The sequence below is a fragment of the Molossus molossus genome, unplaced genomic scaffold, assembly GCF_014108415.1.
Source record: "Molossus molossus isolate mMolMol1 unplaced genomic scaffold, mMolMol1.p scaffold_m16_p_10, whole genome shotgun sequence".
Classification (NCBI taxonomy): Eukaryota; Metazoa; Chordata; class Mammalia; order Chiroptera; family Molossidae; genus Molossus; species Molossus molossus.
This window is the reverse complement of record NW_023425345.1, coordinates 77,811,225-77,825,250: the sequence shown is the minus strand read 5'-3', so window position 1 is coordinate 77,825,250 and position 14,026 is coordinate 77,811,225. Positions and strand designations below refer to the sequence as shown.

Here is a 14,026-nt window from a genome sequence, read left to right as displayed (position 1 = left end):
AATACAGCCCTGGCCAGTTTGGCTCAGTGGTTAGAGTGTTGGCCTGCAGACCAGAGAGTCCGGGTTCAGTTCCCACCAGGGGCACGTACCAAAAAAAAAAAAAGTACAAACTTAAGTTGGAATACTATGCAACATTCTTAAGATGTGAACTGACTTAGATGTCTAAAATCCACTGTATGGCCTGGCTGGTTGTGGTTCAGTGGATTGAGCATAGTCCCATGGACTGAGAGGTCCTGGTTTGATTCCTAGTCTGGACACATGCCTGGGTTGCAGGTTCAATCCCCGCTGAGGGGTGTGAAGGACGTAGCCAATCGATGTTGATGTTTCTCTCTCATCAGTGTTTCTCTCCTTCCCTCTCTCTCTAATAAATCAATAAGATATATTAAAAATAAATAAATAAAATAAAATAAAATCCAGTCCAGCCAGTGTAACTTAGTGGTTGAGCATCAACCCACGCACCAAGAGGTCACTGGTTTGATTCCCAGTCAGGGCACATGCCTAGGTTGTGGGCCAGATACCCAGTCGGGGGACATGCTGGAGGCAACCAATCGATGTTCTCTCTCAGCAATATTTCTCTCTCTCTCTAAAAATCAATAATAAAAGCCCTGGCCAGTTTGGCTCAGCGGTTAGAACATCGGTCTGTGGTCCGGAGAGACCCGGGTTCGGTTCCCGCTAAGGGCACGTACTTCGGTTGCAGTTTGTCCCCGGCCCTGGTTGGTCGTGCGGGTGGCAGCCACTCAATGTGTCCCTTCACATCAATGTTTCTCTCTCTCTCCCTTCCTCTCTCTCCCTCCCACTCTATCTGTACAAAAAATGGAAAAATATCCTCGGGTGAGGATAAAAATAATAATAATAATAATAATAAAAAAATTTTTAATAAATAAATAAAATAAAATCCAGTGTGGTCTGACTGGTGTGGCTAGTGGTTGTCGACCCACACACCAAGAGGTAGCTGGTTCAATTCCCAGTCAGGATACGTGCCGGAGTTGCAGGTTCAGTCCCTGGTCGGGGGTGTGCAGGAGGCAGCCAATTGATGTTGATGTTTCTCATCAATGTTTTTCTGTTTCCTTCCCCATTCCTCGCTCTCTAAAATCAATAAAAAAAAAATTATAGATAACAATAAAATAAAATCTATTGTGTGGTGCACTGTAGATGCTCAAAAAATATGTTCTGAATGAAAAACGATTTTTTATATGAACATAAAAAAGCCTGGAGGTATAAACCAAATTAATAAAAATAACTACCTTCAGGAACATGGGATAGTAGAGGGGGAAACTAAACATTTTTTGCCTTTATTCTTGTTGTGTGAATTTGTTAAAATAAATTAGCTAATTTTTAAAAAATTAAAGACATATTTCTGATCGTTTTTCTCTCTATATCCATTTTATCTCAATTTTATGAGCACAAGGACTTGCTGTCAGTGACTCAAATAATGGAATGCCTGGGGAAATGAAACCTTTGTGCAAAAAGTGGCTAGGACTTATCTTCTTCCATAAATATTTTTTTTTCTCTTACTATTGCCATTAATTCTCCTGAACTCACAACCTGACAGCACCTACCACAGAAGCTGGGACCTAAATGGTATGGACATTTCTTTCCATCAAGTACACTTTGTTTTTTTTAATGTTTTTTTTTTTTTTTTTAGAGAGAGAGATAAAAACATCCATGTGAGAGAAAAAACATTGACTGGCCGCCTTCTGCATGCTCCCTACTAGGGGTGGAGCCCCGAACCCGGGCATGTGCCCTGACCAGGTATCAACTAGACCTCCCGCTCAATCCACTGAGCCACAGGGGTCGGGCCCATCAAGTGCACTTTGTATTGTCCATATTAAGCAGGACCACTCCCTAATAGCTAAAGTTGGGAGTAGAATTTGAAGAAACCCTCCTCTCCTTTTTCCTAATGAAGCCAGGTCCACGGGCCATCGGCTTCTCCACTGAGGGGAGCCTCCTACTGAGGGGAGTCCTACAGTTTTTCCCAAGCGAGGCCAATGTCAGACTCCGGGGAGTCTGAAAGCAAACAAGACTAGCCTAAGGGTGCACTCAGAATGGAGTTGAGAGTACACAGCAGGAGTGTGCAAAGAAAGTTTACTCCCCCTGGTCCTGTGGCTCAGTTGGTTGGAGCATCGTCCCATGCACCAGTAGTGGGACCATTTCTGGTCAGGGCACAAACCCAAATTGAGGTTCGATCACAGTCGGGGCGCGTGAGGGAGGCAACCTATCATCACATCGATGTTTCTCTCCTCTCTCTAAAATCTTTTTTTTTTTAAGAGAAATAAAATTAATTCCTCTCCCAGCTGATTGGGCGGCCCCAGAATCTGCAGATCTGGGCCTGATGTAAAGCTCAGGTAAAGACAACCTCGGCCGAGTTACGTGAAAAGGCGGGGTAAGAACTATTCTGGCTCTATTTGAGGCTCCAGGTTCAGAAGCGACAGGGAGAACGTCTGCGAGGAAGGTAGGTAAAGTGATGGCGCTTTTTCGAGGATTTTTTAGCAAATACTTGCAACGAGCACCTAGCCAGTCATTTCAGGACTCTCGTTCCCGCCCTCAGTCAAGATGGCCGCCTGGAGCTCGCCCGCACTATGGCGCATGCGCCGTACTGCCGACCCTTTCTCTTCCCGTCTTTCTGTGTGAAGGCACTGCCCTCTTACTAGCTGCCTGGCGTCCTCGGCCTCACCCCCTTTCTGGCTGCCACCGCCAGTCCAAAAAAACAACAACTCCCGAACCCGGAAGTGTATATAGCTGTTCAGCGGAGAGGACGAGGGGGGAGGGGGAAGTGCTTCCGGGGAAGCGGGCCCTGGGTTGGTGTTTGTAAACTTGCCTCGGTCCCGGCGGGGGCAGCGACGGCCACGGGGTTGGCACAGTGTGCTGGGGCCTGGAGGAGGCGTCGCGCAGTGGGTGAGACAGCTGGAGGCCGCGCCTGGCAGGTAGGAGCACGCCCCAGGGAGCGTACCGTCGTCCGACCTGACGGCAGCGCTTCAGCAGCTTGCAGGCCGAGGGGAGCCGCGCGGGAAGGGGGAGGGGAAGGGAGGAGGGGCGCGTGGAGAAGGGAGGGGGCTCTCTGGGAAGTGGAAGGGGTCGCGCGCGCGCGCGCACCGCGCACCGCCCCCCGCCCGCAGCTTTACGGACCCGAGAGAGGGGGCTTGCTTGGAGGGAACGCGGGCGCGAGCACGCACCTTGCACGCTCCTCGGCGCCCTGCGTCCCTCTCCTCTCTCCAGGCACAGCGTCTGGCTGGAGTGAGGGAGGGAACGCGCAGCGCGGGTCTTCGCATGCCTGCCTTCCACCTCCGCAATGAGTTTCTGCACCTTCGGGCAGACTCGGAGAAGGTGCACGTGTGACCCAGCCCGGGTGCACACTGCCGGTCTGGTTTCTGCGTGCTACCCAAGCGCCCAGTGATAGCCCCTGAGTTTCTCTCTACCATAGTTCTGACCACCTTAATAAGAGTACGAGCTTCGCAGACTGGCCCACTGCACAAAAGCCCCGAAGGGCCCCAGCTCCCTTCTTCCATTCCTAAAATAGCAAATCGAAACATTTGGATTGTTGCGGTTCCTCCAGAAAGAGACCCCAGTTACTTTTGCTTTTCTTGACTGTTCCCTCTTCCCTCCCCCCTTACCCAAGAGACAGTTTGTTCTCGAACTAGAAAGATAATTCTGCTTGACTAATGTTCTCTTTCTCGGCTTCACATAGAGCGAGAAAAAAAGTTACTACAGGTTGTATTGCCTGAGGATGTTGCACCTAACAGCCCCATCTCCCTTTCCAGTTTCAGGTTTCTGAAACAGATCGTGAACTTCATCGAGAGAATTCAGTTGGAAAACGAAGACTGGCACGCTCTTTTTCTTCAGACAATAGGCAGGAGCCAGGCAGAGTCCAGGAATTCTTGGAACATCTACCATTTACAAGACACTTTTTTGAAGTTCTTTTTGAAGACAAAGGCAGTTCAATATGGCAGCAGGACTGAAGGGACATGAAGGAGTTGTTACAGTGATTTGGTGACAATTCTTCAAACAACAGTGTCTTAAGGAAAGGTGGATCAAGAAACCCTTGAACTTTTGGGTTGCATTAAGTGAGAAATCAGCATGGCTCAGGTAAAAAGTAGAGTCCTCCTTCAAGATCACTGGGAAGCTTGTTTGCAGTTTCACTGTTGAATGCTGCCTTAGTCAACATATTGACCAACCCAGTGAGCCAAGCTCTGTATTAAGCACCAGGGGGAGATCTAGAGGAAGGAAAGGAGACAGGCGACAGCCCCTGCCTTCAGGGAGCTTCCAGTCAAATGAAGGAGGTAGACTATACTGCATCACAGGCACTAAATGGGACATTTGCAAAGCAACAGGTACTCAGTTTACACTTGGTACATTAAGTGTTGAGGGGCATGAGGGAGTGAACAGTCTTGTGAATGCTTCATTTGTTTTGTTTTGTTTTGTTTTGTTTTCCCAATAGGACTCTATTGAGCTCTTGTTATATGCAAGGCATTGTGCTGGGGAGATATAAAAATGAATAAGATTGTCCCAGTCCCCAGGAAGCTTCTAGGCTAGATGTTTTGGGGTGGGGGGAGATGAAGAGACAGTCTGTTACTTATTTTTATATTCATACTACCTTGCATAGTGGCTGACTGGTAGAGATTCAGTGAATCTGTTGATTGAAGTAATGTGCTATAATTGAGATATGTACACAGCAGAAGAGAAAATAATACCTCTGCCTGAATGGAAAAAGAAGATGAATCTTGAAGGATGCATAGGATGATAAATCAGAACAGGGCGTTCAGACAAGGAGAATTTCATGGGCAGAGACTTAGGGGTGTGAGAGAATGTGATGAGGTTGGGAATACTGCAGATAGTTGGCTAGTTAAGGAGGAAAGGATTTAAATGAGGGATAGGATAGATAGTGATGGATGGAAAAATTGGGATGAAGGAGTTGTTTCCTGGAGAATTAAGCAGAGTGTAACCCAAGGGTCTTTTATGCCTTTCTAAGGAATTAGACTATTCTATAGGGAATGGAAACTCTGAAGAATGTTAAGTAGCAGGATGACATCAGATCAGTGTATTTAGAAGGCAATTGACATTGTGAGGATACAGGATGGATTAGAGAGACAGGATGACCTGATAGGTTATTGTCAGTATGTTTTCGTTGTCTGGGTAGTAAAGCTATGTGTAGGGATCTCTAGAGCCTCTCTCAGCTTTTTTCCAGGGACCCTCCCCTGCCTGTCTCACCAGGATGGCAGCCTGAGTACAGTATAATTGGCTTTCTTCCAGCTGCATGCATAGTTTCCTCCTTTCCATGCAGAGTAGGAACCCTTTCGTTTCTTCCTTTGTCTATTTGCAAACCCTTTCACATCATCATGTTCACTTTTATTCTGAGAAGACTGCCTTTCACTAATCACTAACTTTGTACTGGGCACTGCTAAGCAATTTACATCCTAGTTTAATCCTTAACCCTGTGAAGGTAGACACTATGATAAACATTTTGCATTTAAGGAAACTTAGGTTTAAAGAGGTGAAGTAATTTGCCCAAGATTATATAATGCAAACAGCAAGGTTGAGTTTTGTGTGTGTTTTTTAGCCTCCAGACCTTTTAGTCCAACGTCCTTGAAGGTGAGAGACAAAAGGGGTTCCAGGATATACTGATCATCTAAAAGGAATTTCTTATAAATCACTTGTGGAAGTTTGTTAACCAACTACTTCTTTAAAGTTTTCTTCATTAAAAAAGGTGTATTCTCTAGTGCTGGCTAAAACAGTTTGAAGAACGTAACAGTAGAAAGAGGAAATTTTCTTAAACATTCCTTGCTTATATAATTTTTAAACTATATTTTGAACAGGGAATGTGAAAAAATTGGGGTATGTACACATATACCTGGCCTGGTGGTATGTCAACAGAAATTCAACTCCAAAATTCTTCCAATAATTTTAATATCTGTTATAATTGGTAACACTTAGAGAATTTAAAACCTAAAGAGTGAAATGATCTAATTTTGCTTATGACATGTTTTTGGGACCTGGTAGAATATATGTTTGACACCTACAGGGTCTGTGAAACTGAGTGCAATTGAAAGAAGGAGGAAATTCTCCTAGAAATCTCCCATTTCAGTGGGCCAGCAGGACAGACCCTTATGCCCACTTATAAGGCTTTGAAATACATCCAAGTAATATGTAGACCCACACTGTATCTAGCACAGTGCTAATGATAAAAGTGTCAATAATACTTGATTAGTATATCTAAATGATAGATGACAAAGTAAATAGTTCCTGGTGAGATGAGTTAGGGAGGACTCTTGAAAGAAGCAGTGTTTGGCCCTGTCTGGTTTGGCTCAGTAGTTAGAGTGTCAGCCCATGGACCACAGAGACCTGCGTTTGGTTCCCGCTAAGGGCACGTACCTCGGTTGCAGTTGGTCCCCGGCCCCGGTTGGGTCATGAGGGTGGCAGCCACTCGATGTTTCTCTCTCACATCGATGTTTCTCTCTCTCTCTCCCTCTCTCCCTCCTGCTCTATCTGAAGATAAATGCAAAAATGTCCTCGGGTGAGGATTTAAAAAAGACCAGAAAGAAGCAGGGTTTCAAAGTGAGGAGGGACATTCCCTAGAGAGAAGCAGTTTGTTTGTAGTTAGGAGTAAAGGGTGGTTCTATAGAGGATGGCAGCCTGTTTTTGCCCTGCCAGGTGACCTGACACCTCATCTCCTTTCAACTTAGGCAAGTCTCCTGGCTTGTGAAGGCCTAGCAGGTGTGAGTTTGGTTCCCACTGCAGCCAGCAAGAAGATGATGCTGAGCCAGATTGCCAGCAAGCAGGCCGAGAATGGAGAGCGGGCAGGTAGCCCTGATGTGCTGAGGTGCTCAAGTCAGGTACAGCACTTGAGTTCATTGCGGCACCTGGGGGTCGGGTGGCCAGGCTCTCTACCAGGAGATGCCAAGCTTTGATTCCTTAGTGCTTGTTTAGGGAAGGGGTAAGGTGATCCGGCTGGGGAATGAATGCATATGGGTATTTTAGAGAGCAAAAGAAGGTCTTTTCTATACCTACAACCTCTTCAGACCAGAGTATTTGAAGAAGAAATGGATGAGTACTTTCTCTAAACCTTTGGGCAGATGGTATACTCTCATTTACAAGTTGCCTAAAAGCAGCATTTGGTCTCCTGTCTTGTGTTCTGAGATGGACTGTGAGTTTAGATTTTATTTGTATTCCAAGGGCCACCGAAAAGACAGCGATAAGTCCAGGAGCCGCAAAGATGAAGACAGCTTGGCCGAGACCTCTCATTCAAAAAAGACAGTTAAAAAGGCAGGTAATGGGGTTATCCCCAAACTGGTAGTTTAATGGGGCAATCCTCCTCTTTCTTCTTTTATAACTCAACCTGGAACTTTTCCTAGATGCTTTAGTCCCTCAACAGCCAGTAAGTGTGTTGCCCTGATCTCATTCAGAGAATGAATTTCATTTATTTGATCTCTACCCTCTGCAGAACATTTTTGGTAAGGGAAGGAAGGTTAGGGAAGCCTGAGATCCTGTGACAAGGGACAGGCAGACTACCCCTCAGGTCCCATTAAAAGTATTGCATTTGCCCTGGCTGATTTGGCTCAGTGGTTAGAGCGTCAGCCCGTGGACTAAGGAGACCCGGATTCTATTCCGGCCAAGGGCATGTACCTCACTTGCGGTTCGTCCTCGGCCCTGGTCAGGGTCATGTGGGAGGCAACAAGTTGATGTGTCTCTCTCACATTGATGTTTCCCTCTCTCTTTCTTCCTGTCTTCCTCCCTCCTAATCTGTCTAAAGACAAATGGAAAAATGTCCTCGGGTAAGGATAAAAAAATAAAGTCTAATAACTCTAATTAAAAAAAAAAAAGTATTGTGTTTGACAAGGTAGGTAGCTTACCCACACCTCCTTTCTCGGTGGGTCTCTGAACTCTAAGGGATATGGGAGATGACAGCATCAGAGGGGTTACTTTGTCCAGCTTCTGGAAATAGACCCTGAGTAGAATGGGGGCAAGAAGGGGACAGAGATAGCCTCATGACATGCCTGATTGTTGCCCCCAGGTGGTGGTGGTAGAACAAAATGGTTCTTTTCAAGTAAAGATTCCCAAAAATTTTGTTTGTGAACACTGCTTTGGAGCCTTTAGGAGCAGTTACCACCTCAAGAGGCACATCCTTATTCATACCGGTAAGTCTCTTGCTCATATTCAAGGAGGGGAGAACAGTGTATAATTGGGTATGCATGTGTGTGGTCTTTATGGGGTTTATTTTAGCCCTGGCTGGTTTGGCTCAGCGGTTAGAGAGTTGGCTTGCAGTCCAGAGAGACCCGGGTTTGGTTCCCGCTAAGGGCATGTACCTCCGTTGCAGTTTGTCCCCAGCCCAGTTGGGTCGTGCGGGTGGCAACCACTCGGTGTGTCCCTTTCACGTCGATGTTTCTTTCTCTCTCTCTCTCTCTCTCTCTCTCTCTCCCCCCCCCTCCCATTCTATCTGAATAAAAAATGGAAAAATGTCCTCGGGTGAGGATAAAAAAAAAAGTATGGGGTTTATTTTAAAGAGTAAGTACTAGAAATAAAGGAAGAAGGTAAGCTCTGGCCGGTTTGGTTTGGCTCAGCGGTTAGAGCATCGGCCTGTGGTCCAGAGAGACCCGAGTTTGGTTCCCACTAAGGGCACGTACCTCAGTTGCAGTTTGTTCCCAGCCCTGGTTGGGTCGTGCGGGTGGCAGCCACTCGATGTGTCCCTTTCACGTTGATGTTTCCCTCTCTCTCTCTCTCTCTCTCTCTCTCTCTCTCTCTCTCTCTTCCTCTCTCTCTCTCCCACTCTATCTGAACAAAAAATGAAAAAATGTCCTCAGTGAGGATTAAAAAAAAAAGATATTAACCTTCAAAGTCAATAAATATATTTTTTTTAAAAAGAATGTAAATTAATGAAGTAGATTGTCTCTGTGTATGGCTCCGTGTCTAGTATCACTGAGACCAACAGCTTTCTGGATCCTTCCTCATTAGGTGTCTGCACATTGCCAAAAGTTAAAATTTCTGGGGAAACACCTAGAACAGGGCCTCTGCCATGTATACCTCCAGACAGTAACTTCTCTCTCCACTTGGGCCAGGTGAGAAGCCATTTGAGTGTGATGTATGTGATATGCGCTTCATCCAGAAGTACCACCTTGAGCGTCACAAGCGTGTGCACAGTGGTGAAAAGCCCTACCAGTGTGAACGGTGTCATCAGGTAAGCTCACATGTCATCCATCTACCCTCTACAGAAACTTTTCCTTCCCAAGAACCAGGGCCAGCCCCCACTCCCTGGGGCCATCTGCCGTTCCTGGCCATGGTCAAGTTAGTACCTCAGAGTGAGATGTATTTCTCTGGCCTTTATGCATCTGATCCTGGGGAGGGGCCATTAGAATAGTTTTGATAATAATAATAGCATTTCTTAAGATCTTACTCTATGTCAGGCACTGTGAGAGCACACTTGACATAGATTATTCTTTTATTTATTTATTTGTTAATCCTCACCCGAGGATATATTTTCCATTGATTTTCTTTAGAGAATGGGTGGGATCGGGGAGAGAAACATCGATGTGAGAGAGACAAATCGATTGGTCACTTCCCACATATACCCTGATCAGGACTAGGGATCGAAGCTGTGACCCTTTAGTGCACAGGCTGACACTCTAACCACTGAGCAACACCAGCCAGGGCAGATTTCTCTATTCTTACATTAACTCCATAAAGTAGCTGTGTTGTCCTCATTTCACATGTAGGAGAATTGAGATTGAGAGAGGTTAAGCTTCCCAGGGACACAGCAGATCAAGGGCAGAGCCAGGATTCAGTCAAACTTCAGAGCTGGTGCACTTTGGAGGAAGAAATATAGTCTCTGCACTGGGGGTCAGTATCTGATGTGATGAGAATGTAAGAGCCAGAACCAAAACAAAGAACAAGAGATGAGAAATTATAACAACATCTCCTGGATGCTTTACTATGTCTCAAGCTTTGCTCCATGCTCTTACATTGAATCTTCAAAACGCTAGAATGAAAGTTCCATGAGGCAGAGACTTTGTCCCTCTGGTTTGCCACTCTATCTGCAGCCCCAAGAACTGTACCTACCTTGAGATAGACACTCAATAAACATTTGATGAATGAAGGAGCCACAGTGTGAGTAGGTACTTTTAGTCCTGTTTTATAGATGAATGTACTGATTCAAAACTGTTAGATAACTTGCCCAAAGTCACACAGCTACTTAGTGACAGAGCCAGGATTCAGACTTCAGAGCTTGTTTATTCTTAACCACTGTGCATTCCTGCCATCTGTGTACATTCTGAGGCAATGTGGAATTGGTTGTGTGTCTTCTGTGTGGGGAAGACAGATCTAACCAACAGGTAGCTGAGTTTCTCTTCTCAGGCACTTAACCCTCCCTTTCTTCTCAGTGTTTTTCTCGGACAGATCGATTACTCAGACACAAACGGATGTGCCAAGGGTGCCAGTCCAAGACTTCCGACGGGCAGTTTTCTCTATAGGCGCAAGGGGCCCTGGGTGGTGGGAGTGATCAGAAGAATCTACCGAAGAACGCACCCTCCTCTAGTCTGATGGTCCCACCACCACCCCATGTGTACCTGTCCCTTCCTGGAGGAGTGGACCCAGGAGACCAGAAGAGTGCATCAGGGGACAGCAGCCCCAGGGCCTCAGCTCTGTAAATAATCTGAGACTATGAGTATCTTGGGGAAGTTCCTACAGCATTCCTAGGTAGGAAAGCTAGTTCTTGGACCCTTGGCTAAGGTCATAGGTGGGGGATTCAAGGTACAGGACCAAGACTGAAGTGTGACTCCCACAACCTTGGACTCCAACTGGCAGCTGAAATGAAAAAGATTGGGGAGAGGGATTTGTTTATTTGTTTGTCCTGTTCTTGTTTTTGTTTATCCAAAAGCAATTTCAGCGGGTGCACTGTGGATACAGGTAATCTGGAGGCATGGTCACAGGGATCATGGGTGATCGAGCCCTCTCCAAAATTGAGTTTTTGTTGCAATTGATCCTCAGTGTTCCACAGCCCTGCCCCTCACCTCCTGTTTGAAGGAGAACAGGATCAGAGATGGCAGCTGAGCTTACTTTGGCCTCCTTGTACACTGTAGGGACAAAAGCAAGAATAGTAGGAGGAGCAGACAGGGGCTAGATCCAAGAAGAATGGACAGGTACCTGTTATTTCCTCTGGGGAAGAGTAAGAGTTGTGCCCGTGAGTGTTGTAATGGCCCATGCCACACTGGTACCTAATGGGATCAGCCTAAGTGCCTTTTGGAGGAAACTTGGGTGAGAGTGGCTCGTGAAGCCCTTTTCTCTCTCTTTGAGCAGTTGACCTTGGAAATAGTGTGTGGCTACCTCGCTGCCATTGATTCCTAAGCCAAACAGAGGTGTTAAATGGGGAGTCGTGGATATCAAAGTAGTTCTTCCTCCTTATGCTCTCTTAGGAACCACCCAAGACGAGTCCCAGGTTGAGTAACAACTGTTCAGGAAACAAAGAAATTTGCGTGTCCCCTGACATGACTGTTGAGCAGTGTGAGCTGTTCTCTCTGTCCAAGTCCTATCACTGTATTCAGGTAGAGGAGATAGGGATCTGGCCTTTGGTCCCAAAGAACAAGATCTTGGCTTCCTTCTTGATGGCCATCCCTACCCAACAAAGAATTGGGGGGATTGGAGTTGCTGCAGAGAAAGGACTGAGGAAGAAACTAATGTAGGTTTTATTCTTAACCATATTCTTTGCTCCTCTCTGCTCCAATACCACCATCTTATCGCCCTCAAAAAAGTGATCAGGTGTGTGTGGTATGTGAGTGTTCGTGTTTGTGTGCTTGGAGATGGCATATTATTGAGCCAAACCCTTCTCTGGCCTCTGCACAGGGGAGAATAAGCATAAGACAGCCTCCCCCATCCCAAACCTAAAGGGTGCTTAAGGTTCCAGCAGGAGCTGAGGAACTCAATTTAGGGAACTGGAGGGCCTTGTCTTGGAGGTTTTTTGTGCTTTTTTGTTTTGTTTTGTTCTTAAGATTGACTAAACAGACTGGGGTTAGGGTGTTTCTAACCCAATTCAGGGGCTTGTGAACATGAATTTTCTAAAGTGAAATAAAAAACCCTCTTCCTGCTAAGAAAAAGATCCTTATGGAAGGTTCTAGGGCTTGTGGCCTGCGTTCTGTGGCCCGCCCTGACCTGTGAGGTGGCAAGTAATCATGGAGACTTGAAAGCTGACCAAGCTGTCAGCGGGGATCTGAGATGGCAACCTCTAGGAAGTGTGATTTCTTTTCCCAGAAAATGTAGGGAACAGCAGCAACAAATTCCTGGCTGTTACCTATTCTGGAAGAAATAGCAGGGAGGGTGGGGGCAGTCCTCCATACCTCTGAGGTGGGAGGATTTCAGGGAAAGAGAAAAGAGGCATGACACCTTTGGGTTTTCCCTGACAGTACCTGAGGTCCTTTTGGGGAGACTTTGGGAAATGTGGTTGCTGCTCTTTGCTCTTCTAGCGTTAGGCTTGCACTCCCATTGGTTGTGCCCAGAACCTGCCCTGTGGTCTCTGTAAGCAGAGCATCTTTCTGCATGTGAGCCAGCCCCCTTCCTGTGAGGATGCTCTGCTCAGGCTGGAATTTGTCTATCATTCACCTTTGGGGATACATTCTGGGAAGGAGGATACTTTTAGAGAACACTATCCTCCCAAGAGCACTTTTGGAAATGGGAGGCCTCACTCCCTGCTCCTTGCAGCTAATCTGTTGTGGGTTGGGGTGGGCAGGTGGAGAAAATCATGGAAGTGATCAGTGCCCCCGTGTGTGCGAATGTGTGTCTAGGTCAGAATGTGCCCTTGCCCCCAGCAGGCCTCAGTTTCCTGCTTGAGGGGGTGGGAGAGAGGGAACTAAGTGGATGTGCAGAGCCATACCAAAACCACCCCTGCCAACCATTGGGTGTGAGGGAGACTCAGGAGCAGGTGGTTAGTTCAGTTGTCCAGGTACTGATGTTCTGGGGCCATGGATGTGAAAGGAGTGATTTAGCGCCCAGGGTGCCCAGGAGCCCCACTTATACCCCAGGGAAACCACAGACTAAGACCGCTGCAAAGGCTTCTGGGCCCAACACCCCACTCTTCATTTGCTGGGATGGGGTCTAGCACTGGAAAGATGCCTCAGGTGTGTTTGGAGTGAAGGGAAGGGGAGATGGGGCAGGCTGTCAGAGACCAGGACATGAAATTTGGGGACCTGGGAAAGAGTAGCACCACCAGTTCCTGGGTAAGCTGCTATACCAGGCCCTGCCTGCCCTGCCCTTCCCAGCACCCTGTCTTTTCTGTCCACCCCAACAGCCACTTGTCATCATTTAGCTACTGATTGTGCCCCATGGCTTGACATCAGAGGGTTAAATGAGGCACAGAGTCCTGCCACAACTTTTAACCCTCTCCCCAGGTGTTCTTTGCCTCTGCTCTAGCTCTGGGGCTTTTATCTTAATCCCTCCTACCCTTCCTCTCCACCCTCTTTTTTTTTTTTTTTTTTTTTAATATACTTATTTTGCTATTGAGGGGGGAATATCAAATGAACAAGATCACTTTTAAATGGTAGTTTTTATAAGATGTTATAAACTTGTATCTTTTTACCATTAAAGTGCAGTGTATGTTCCTTCGTGATATATTTAGGATATTTAAATAAAAAGAATGGGGCTTTTCTACATACTCATCTTTGAAAAGAATATACTTTGGGGAATTCTTCTCACTGGGGACAATGGGGGTCTTCCTTTTTCACCCCAACCATCCTACAACCCTATAAACCACCATTTTAAAATTCCAAGTCTCCCTTCTCCATAGGCCAACAAGTAGAATTAAAACTGGTATCCAATAGAAAAAGAGAAACTGTATCAATTCTGATTAAGGGAAAACAACCTGCAGAACAAGACAGAATGAGGTTATATGAAGTGTGGTCTGTGCTCCAGCGTTACCTGAGAATTCGATCCCAGGCAGCCACAGATTGGCTCTCCAGCACATTAAAATTTGAGAACCTCTCCCTTCCCTGAGGTGGCAAGAGGTGGCCCAGGCTTCACAACCTGCTTTGACCATGGGGTAAAGCAAATGACATCT

The 14,026-nt window shown here is 46.4% G+C and overlaps 1 protein-coding gene across 1 annotated transcript; it reads left to right on the top strand.

The window, feature by feature from the left end:
- The first annotated feature begins 2,804 nt into the window (after positions 1-2,804).
- On the top strand, positions 2,805-13,424 carry ZNF740 (zinc finger protein 740). Its single transcript, XM_036252279.1, has 7 exons — positions 2,805-2,924; positions 3,759-4,083; positions 6,678-6,827; positions 7,168-7,257; positions 8,006-8,129; positions 9,048-9,166; positions 10,365-13,424. Exons 2-7 carry the CDS (start codon positions 4,075-4,077, stop codon positions 10,452-10,454), a joined length of 582 nt encoding a protein of 193 aa, XP_036108172.1. The 5' UTR covers positions 2,805-2,924; positions 3,759-4,074; the 3' UTR covers positions 10,455-13,424.
- The last annotated feature ends 602 nt before the right edge of the window (positions 13,425-14,026 follow it).